Raw genomic sequence first — 9,402 nt, 5'->3', positions numbered from 1 at the left:
GATGTGGTTCTTATGGACATGGTTTAATGGTAAACTTGGCAGGGTTGGGTTTACGGTTGGATTCAATGATCTTAGAGAGTTTATCTAACATAAACAATACTGTGATTCTGTAAATTATCTACGTTTCCAAGGAAAAGTATTATATAAAATTTGGAGGTCATGGGCAGGTGGGAAACAGCCTGAAAACAAATTCAGAACAAGAGGAGCACCACTTCCGAGTGGAGACCTTCTTTACATCCCACCACTGATGCAAAACTGTCTCCTCCTACATCTGAGAAACAGCTATACTTAGTCTGTTGTTTGCTGTAAAGCATCTTTCTTTACTCATGCATCTAGAAAACCCTGGCTCTTGTCTCACTTCTGACGTCTCTCACTTGCATTTTTTCTGCTATTCTATTTTCTATTAATCTGAGTCAATTTAGCAAATGAGAGAATGAGGACCAGACAGCACATAATTTGATTACTCATGTTCTCTTAAAATTTGCCCATATTACCGAAAACTAATTCTAATTCAGCATTACTGTTTTTAGCCTACTAACGCCTAAAAAACAGACTAAAGTTATAAGACTCATCCAGATGGGGATCATGCCTCCTGTAGTCAGTAGAGATGAATGGGTATTTTTAGGAAGATGTTCATGTGAAGGTATCTGTTTCTCCTTGTTGTCGTCATATTGTCTCTCTTTGCAGCTATAAAGGGAGCCCACAGGGAGTATTTCAGATGGAGACATCTGCACTGCACCTGCCTCATGAGTTAGAAGAAGTTGAGAAGTTGAGAAGTTAGAGACTTGCTTGCCCAGCTAGACGTCCACAAGTCTATGGGGCCGGATGGGATCCACCCAAGAGTATTGAAGGAACTGGCGGATGTCCTTTCCAAACCCCTATCCATCATCTTCCAGAGGTCCTGGCTGACTGGGGAAGTTCCACTAGACTGGAGGCTGGCTGATGTTGTGCCCATATACAAGAAGGGTTGCAGAGAGGATCCGGGGAACTACAGGCCTGTCAGTCTCACCTCAGTGCCAGGGAAAGTCATGGAACAGGTAATCTTGAGTGCTATCATGAAGCACACGCAAGAGAACCGGGTGATCAGGCCCAGTCAACATGGGTTTACAAAAGGCAGATCTTGCCAAACTAACCTGATCACCTTCTATGACAAAATCACTCAACTACTGGATGGGGGAAAGGCTGTGGATGTAGTCTTCTTGGACTTCAGTAAAGCCTTTGACACAGTTTCTCACAGCATTCTGCTTCAGAAACTGTCAGCCTCTGGCCTGGACAGGCGCACACTCTCCTGGGTTGAAAACTGGTTGGATGGCCGGGCCCAGAGAGTGGTGGTCAACGGAGTTAACTCCAGCTGGAGGCCAGTCACAAGTGGAGTTCCTCAGGGCTCAGTACTGGGTCCAGCTCTGTTCAATGTCTTTATCAATGACCTGGATGAAGGCATTGAGTGCACCCTCAGCAAGTTTGCAGATGACACTAAGCTGGGAGGAAGTGTTGACCTGCTGGAGGGTAGGGAGGCTCTGCAAAGGGATCTGAACAGGCTGGACTGCTGGGCCGAGACCAATGGCATGAGGTTTAACAAGACCAAATGCCGGGTCCTGCACTTGGGGCACAACAACCCTATGCAGCGCTACAGACTGGGGGAAGAATGGCTGGAGAGCTGCACAGAAGAGAAGGACCTGGGGGTGCTGGTTGACAGCCGACTGAACATGAGCCAGCAGTGTGCCCAGGTGGCCAAGAAGGCCAATGGCATCTTGGCTTGTATCAGAAACGGGGTCACCAGCAGGTCCAGGGAGGTTATTCTCCCTCTGTACTCGGCACTGGTGAGACCGCACCTCGAATACTGTGTTCAGTTCTGGGCCCCTCACCACAAGAAGGATGTTGAGGCTCTGGAGCGTGTCCAGAGAAGAGCAACAAAGCTGGTGAGGGGGCTGGAGAACAAGTCTTATGAGGAGCGGCTGAGAGAGCTGGGGTTATTTAGCCTTGAGAAGAGGAGGCTGAGGGGAGACCTTATTACTCTCTACAACTACCTGAAAGGAGGTTGTGGAGAGGAGGGAGCTGGCCTCTTCTCCCAAGTGACAGGGGACAGGACTAGAGGGAATGGCCTGAAGCTCCGTCAGAGGAGGTTCAGGTTGGATATCAGAAAAAAATTCTTCACAGTAAGAGTCATTGGGTACTGGAACAGCTGCCCAGGGAGGTGGTCGAGTCGCCTTCCCTGGAGGTGTTTAAGGAACGGGTGGATGAAGTACTTAGGGACATGGTTTAGGGAGTGTTAGGAACGGTTGGACTCGATGATCCAATGGGTCCTTTCCAACCTTGTGATTCTGTGATTCTGTGATTCTGTGATATTACATGAATATGAGAAAATGAGAATATGAGAAAGATAACACACAACAGTATCAAATAAAGTTTGTATTCTTAAGTGTGTGGTATTTTCAAGGGTAGAAAAAAGAAATGAATTCATTTTCAAGAACTGCTAATATATCATTTTTCAATAACATCATAAAATAAAGTAAATTGTGCATGCATGGTATATGTATAAATTTATTTTCCATGTTCTGTACATATAGTAAAAATATCATAGCGTCAAAATAATAATTTTATAAAAATTAATACACTAATAAATATTAATCTGTTTATTTTAAAATTTTAGAAGTATTTATAAAAGCTGATAAGTAGTGGCATAAGTTGAATATTCTTCTGCTTGCAAAAATAATTGTATTCAGCTGGATGGATAATGAGAGTATGAAATAATCTATATCCTAATCAGTTTGCTGTCAGGTTTTGTTAATCAAATTTATTAGTTTGCAAATATTCTTAAAAGCTGTGTTCTGACACTATTTCTAAGACACTAAAATACAGGAGATTGGGTAATAAAGTAGGGGTCCAGATCTCACCACTGTAGGGTTTTTTTTGTTTTGGTATTTTAGATAAGCTGATCTTAGAAAAATGCATCACTGCTGCCAGAGGTGAAGTGGTCAAGTGTGACGGTTTTTGGCCAGCAAAGGAGAAATGAATGTGAGGATCCTGCTTCTTCTTTTGTGGTGTTAACACCAGGTCACAGTTGTTTCTTTCCGAGTCCTTCTTCTCCTTTTCATTCATGTGCAGCCAAAGGGCAGGTCTGAATGTCTCTGGCTGCCACCGTGTGACCCTTCCTGAGCAAGCACACCTGGCTCATGAGCTGTAATTGCATAGTCCTTGTCGAGGAAAGCATGTTTTCACTGGGCTTTCACACCCCCTTGGACAAGTAAGATGAAAGTCCTGGTTTGAAAAGGAAAACAGGCTGTGCTTCTATCACATCTTGTGTTCTTTTTGTGCCTTCCACCCAAAAGGCGCATGCAGCTACCCATTGTCTCCACATGACGATGTTGCCACCTGTACAGAGCACTGACAGGCAGAAGGGGAACACAGAGCCAAAAGTGGCAAAGGCAACATCACCTCTTAATGGGGCAGGAGCAAAGGGAGCGGAGCAGAGATTGGAAGAGAAACCTAGAAGAGGGAAAATCTTTGTTTTCTGATAGTTCAAAGTTTGGCACCACATGTTGCTACAAAATCCTGAGGCTCAAAATACTTTCCTAAAATATAATTTCCTCTTTGCCTCTAGAACAGAGAAACAGCTTCTGCAGACCCTGCAAGCCTGACTAACGACCCTAGGGAATACTGGTTGTGTGTATGTTAAAAGGGCCTCAGCTCCAGGGTTTCAAATTCATCTCTTCTCTCACTGAGGCTTCTTCAAAGACTGTGCACTTAAGTTTAGTATCACCTTTCTGGAAAATCTGCCTCCCACCATCCCTCCCAATGGCTTTTACTTCAGTTATCCATGAGAATTACTGTGGGCATCCTGACATGTTAGATTTCATTGAAGCTTGTCACAAAGCGAAGCACAATGTTCTTTATTGAGTTAAAAATGACAGTGTAAAAAAGACATTGAAACCATAAATAACCTACACATATGTTAAGCTTACCAGGAATCTATTTGATGGAGGGTGCTGGGAAACACAAAGCTTGAGTTTATTTATATTTTGTTCCAGACCAGTTCTCTTGTGGTTTTTTTTTTATAGTTTTACCTGTCTTGCTAGACATTCAGCAATAACTAAAATGGTGGTGACAGTTTTCCTCAAAAGGCAAACATCTCCATGGAGAAATATCTGCATAGCCAGAAGCTAGAATCGATATTAGAATCATAGAATCATAGAATAGTTTGGGTTGGAATGGACCTTAAAGATCATCTAGTTCCAACCCCCCTGCCATGGGCAGGGACATCTCACTAGATCAGGCTGCCCAAACCTCTGCCATGAGCACAGCAAAGAGCATATAAGTCTTGCTATAGCCCTTCAATGATGGTAGATACACCTGCAGCCACAACCTCTGCTGCATGTTAGCTGTTGAACTCACAGGAGAGCTCCTCATGGGCACCGTGAGCAGGTCAGCAAGCGCCGTGTCACTGCCTGGGTAGCAACTATTGTTCCTAGGGTGTTTGTCAAAGGATTGGCGGGAAAAGGCTGAATGCTTTGGCAGGGTATAAATTCCTCTGTCCACCTACCAGCTCTTCTTCAGCAGATGCAGAGTGCAAGAGATGAAGTTCTTCACGCCAGCTACCCTCATCCTGCTCCACTCCCTCTGCACACTGGGCACAACAGTGCGTGAATACAGCTCTGTCCTCACTGTGCCCAATGGAGGCCACTGGGGCAAGTGGGGGCGTCAGCAATTTTGTCGTTATGGCTATGCCAATGGATTTGCCCTGAAGGTAAAATTCTCTCTCTGTTCCATCATCTCCTGTCCCTGCACTCTGATCTACAGATCTCCAACTTTCTGAGAGTTTTTCCTCTTCCTGAGTATGGTACTTTCTACACAAAACTACTAATCTTCTGGAAAATTTAATCTAGAGAATGTCACCATGGGAGTTACACCAGTAAAGAAGAAAATGACGTTTTTATTCTTTTAGGGCAGGAGTTCTCCTATTAGATACAGCAGCAGAAGAGCTACTGCTAGAATTGTTTTGCTTTCTGTCTAGATAGAGGTGGACTGACAGATGCACCATCTGCACGTGGCTGATGTTGCTGGGAGAAGCCATATCAGTGCCGCAATCTGCTGCTTCGGTCAGGGAGAGAGGCAACCTTCTCCAGTGTCTCTCCTGGGTCTCAGGGTGTCTACTTTATATGTTGGGTCAGAAACAGAAAGCACAGAGGAACATGTTACAAGGATTATGTAGGTGTGTTGCAGTTTCCCAGTGACAGACATCTTTTCCTATGTGCTTCCCAAGATATTTTCTCTTTCTCATTACAGAAAGGACTTAGGACTGCTTGTGACTGGCACTTAAAGGACTTTTCCTGGGCCTTCTCCCTTTTGCCTTTACTTCTGTTCCTGTCTGACTTCCACTGCAGGTGGAGCCATCCGGGTTTGGAAGAGATGACACAGCTCTGAACGGCATACGCCTGCGTTGTCAAGATGACTCAATCATCGAGTCCTCGGTGGGGAAGTAAGTAACACTGTGGTTTCTCCTCTGTTTGTCATGTCAGCTCACAAAATATCCACAGGTGTCACCATTTGTAGGCATCTCTTCTCTGACTTTCTTTGTCTGCATAGTGCTGGAGTATAAAAGTAAGTTAAAACAGGTGGTCTGTGTTTTTGTTCATTCATTTTTAGGGTAATTAAACACAATTACTTCACGTTACTGCCTTCTGTTCGCTCTTGAAGTTTTTGCAGAGCACTGTGAGCAACCTAAGTATACTCCCAAGGCTAGAGTCCCTCTTGGAAATATGCAGCTTGGGGCAGATGCAAGGAACAAGATTTCTAGCCATACTTTGCCGAGGTGAAGCCCTGGCACCACTGAAGTGAACAGGATTGCACCTCCAGACGGCAGAGTGCCTCTCCCTGCTGTCTGGTGTGTGCTTGTCAGATGGATCAAGGATTCATCACAAAATATGTTCTCAGGCCGTCCTTGGAGTTTTCACCAGAAATACAACTATCCGGTCTCAGACTTCCTGGTGTTTTTCTGATGAGATAGTGATAAAGAGAAAAGTACACCCTTGGAATGGAAGAGAAAAAAAAAAGGTGCAACTAAGGGACCCCAGACTGCAGCAGGACATTGTCCTGGTCACTGCTGTGAGCAAGGAAGTGTTAAGCTTGAAGGCAGTGTGTTAAGGAGAAGGAGCACATACAAGTGTCCTTGCAGAGCACAGACACTACTCCATATGCTTTTTTATTTTTTTTTTGTCAGGTGGGGTACCTGGACCAGCTATCAGATTTGCCCTAAAGGTCACTTGATCTCCTTCTCACTGAGAACAGAGGAGTCCCAAGGAGAAGGTGATGACACAGCAGCCAACAACATCCAGTTCAAATGCTTAGATGAAACTGTGCTAATAGGTGATGGGCTGTCGTGGGGTACATTTGGCTCATGGAGCAAAAGCTGCAACATATGTGGTCTTCAGACCAAGGTAGAGCCCCCACAGGGGTTTGGAGATGACACAGCACTCAACAATGTGAGGTTCTTCTGCTGTAAACAAGCACTTACTCCATCTTCATGACCACCTACACATTCCATATCCCCACAGCAAAAGAAACATCAATAAAGCACAGCTCTAGCTTTATAATGGGACATGCCTGTGAAGTTTTGACTCCTTACATCTTGACATACTGGCCAATGCCTTAGATGATGGTGTAATTTACAGCTACCACTATGCTAGCATCGCTTCTCACAGTTACTGAAGTGTATTATATTCACAAGAATCATCCTATCATGTAACTGCTGATATAACACTGTGAAAACGCCCAATCTCTGACAATTGCTCAGAGCTGAGGAACAGATTTCTCAACTTTTTTTTTTTTTCATCTGAATGATACATTTCTTTGGGGTTCTCTCTGTCCATTTTTTTCTCTTGTTTGAAATAATATTTGAGCTGTGGACATTATAGACAGGGAACAATGACTATTAGTTTGAGTCTACGTGAGGTTTCTGATCAAAGAGAAAATGACCAGTGGGATGAAACAGAAATTTGAGTGGGCTCATGAGAAGCATCAAAGGTTTGTTGTCTTTGCCCAAACCTAACTTTAATTACCTCAAGACTTGCGCATGTTTTTTTTACAAGTAATCTGTTAGCTCATACTGGAGCTCCTGCCTTTGGAAGCATGGTTAGAAGTGCTTACATTGAACATCCACCCAAGTGTGGCTATGATGCCAGCTGGGTGGCCTCTGGGTCTCCAAATCTCCCTCGTTGCTGCTTTGTAGTGTGCTACACTGTCTCACACAGTTGTTATTGCAAAACTCATTTTCATGGGACTTGTTTTTTTCATTTGTTGCCTTTGGGCTTCATGCAGCAAATAGAGTGACGAGAATGCGAAGTAAAAATAAACTCTATGTCATTCACTCATTTTTTTATGCTCCAATTTGCTGGATAAGCTTGATGTTATTACCTTGACCTGATGTAAAATGTACTTTTGACTTGGGGGAAAGCATGCCTGGAGATTATTATTGTGCCTTAATGTCTAAGCCACCAGACCTCTCTGGCAAGAGTTTAAGCAGACTTATTGCCTCTCTGAGCACGTTTTAGGAAGTGTTGCTTTTGCTGTTCCTTCAAAGCAATGCATTATGCATTGTTACTTGAAACAAGGTAGGAGCATGATGGTGTCATTCTCTAGGTGACTCTTTGTGTTGTGGAGATGTTGTGTTCCCAATCACAGCTATGTGGAGTAGTGCATTCATATCCTTTGCTTAATACATATACAGCCATCACCACTCTGGCTCTTCATCCATGTGAAATTTTCTTCCGGTCACTATATAATAACTATTTTCTTTTAAGAGAATGGAATATAGCAGGCAAAAGAACAGAACAAACATGATACATGCTTTGGTTAAAAGAGTTTTGGTATTAAAACAAGAGTATGCTTTTGAGGAGATTGGTGGTCTGTCTAACTCCAGGTGCTGCCTCTGGTGGCAGTGCTCAAGACCTAATGCTTACTGCAATAAAATGTTTCTTTAAGTCAGAGAAGTGATGACTATGAACTTTATTGGCAAAACCAATAGCAATCATTGAATGTTTGGTAATGTTCTCCAAAGGTCGCCTCTGGAGTACACAGCAGTTTCTCATGATGTTTGTGTCATTTTCCCTCCTAGTTCCTATTTTTGGCAACACAGGAATTTTCCAGGTGGTGGGTGATAAGCAGAGAAGCCAGCCATAAAGAACTCAGGATTGATTGCCTCTACTGTAACCAGGCAGAGAATAAAACATTTCTCTTGCCTCGGTCTGTATTGTACAAGGTATTGCTTTCCATCTCGTGCTTCCTGAGGCACTGCTGAAGTAAACAGATACATCTCCAACAACATTATTTAAAGTGAAGCACTTGCCAAAGTCTCAGTGGTGCAAGAAGAAATCTTAGAAAGATTCCTGGATTTGAATGATTTTATTTTCAAAAATTTAATATGAAACTTTGCAGCCAGACCTTCTGCTCTCAATTTGCATGGCTCTGATTTATTTTACCTCAGGATCTGATTTATTTCTTAACCTTTTAAGCCGGGTGGTTTTTTTATAATATGGTATTTTTTAGGTGATCCTCTAACTGCTTTCTGTCCTACTCTTGACTGCGGATATTTTAAGCTGCAACTGTTCATTTTTTTTTTTCAAAGAAATATTTATTTAGCAAAACCAGCCCAGTCAGCACTTGAAATACAGGGAATTATTAGCTTTAAGGAAGAATTTTACAACTTTCCTTTCCATTTGGGATTTTCTGAAAAAAAAACCCCTTATTTGCCAGATACTCAGATATCAGTAAACATTCAAATCCCTCAGCTCAAGTACTTAGTAGCAAAAAAACCCAACCCCAAAATAACGACCTTCTTCCAACAATCTGAGCTAAACTAAATTAAAACTGAATTCTGATGCTATAACAGTTAACTGGAATCAACTGTGACCACACAGAAAATTAGCTTCCAAAATGACTGTTCAAAACCCACATAAGGACATTGGTTAATTTGTGTCTAGTTGCTTGACTTCTGTTTTCTTATAAGATAGGGATCATTTCATTTTGCAAACTGATCATCCAGTATAATTAGTGAGGTGATATTTGAGGACCTAAAAATAAAAATAGCGGCACTGATCTAAACAAAAAAACTTCATTCAACAAAAGTGAACAAGAGTCACGGCAACATTATCTGCACCATCTTCCAAAGCCTGGGGAATGCCTTTCCTCTGGCAGAGGCCGCTCTATGCACTTCACCAAAGTCTTAGAGGGACCACTACTGGTCACCTTCCAAGACAGCAAGTAGGACCAGGAAAAATCCTCAAGTATTTTATATGTATGATCAGTGCCACCAGCAAATGAGTCAATATGATGTTTCAAGTTCTTTTTTTCTCTCTGCTAGTGAGTAAGTTGTGTATCTTGGAAAGATACGCCGTGAGAATCTAAGTT

The 9,402-nt window shown here is 42.8% G+C and overlaps 1 protein-coding gene across 3 annotated transcripts; it reads left to right on the top strand.

Annotated features, from left to right (window-relative positions):
- Positions 1-4,459: 4,459 nt before the first annotated feature.
- On the top strand, positions 4,460-8,115 carry LOC104055361 (vitelline membrane outer layer protein 1). 3 transcript variants are annotated; one of them, XM_009556471.2, is made up of 3 exons: positions 4,460-4,744; positions 5,382-5,476; positions 6,218-8,115. In XM_009556471.2, the coding sequence occupies exons 1-3, from the start codon at positions 4,574-4,576 to the stop codon at positions 6,522-6,524; spliced, it is 573 nt and encodes a 190-aa protein (XP_009554766.2). In that variant the 5' UTR covers positions 4,460-4,573; the 3' UTR covers positions 6,525-8,115. The 3 variants fall into 3 exon arrangements, 1 of the variants encoding a protein (XP_009554766.2); XR_008452575.1 differs by lacking the exon at positions 4,460-4,744 and adding an exon at positions 5,103-5,209 and having other exon boundaries at positions 5,284-5,476; positions 6,218-6,268; XR_008452574.1 differs by lacking the exon at positions 4,460-4,744 and adding an exon at positions 5,103-5,209 and having other exon boundaries at positions 6,218-6,259.
- Positions 8,116-9,402: the final 1,287 nt, after the last annotated feature.

This window comes from Cuculus canorus, chromosome 1 (assembly GCF_017976375.1).
Source record: "Cuculus canorus isolate bCucCan1 chromosome 1, bCucCan1.pri, whole genome shotgun sequence".
NCBI lineage: Eukaryota > Metazoa > Chordata > Aves > Cuculiformes > Cuculidae > Cuculus > Cuculus canorus.
This window is presented reverse-complemented; position numbering and strand designations above follow the sequence as displayed.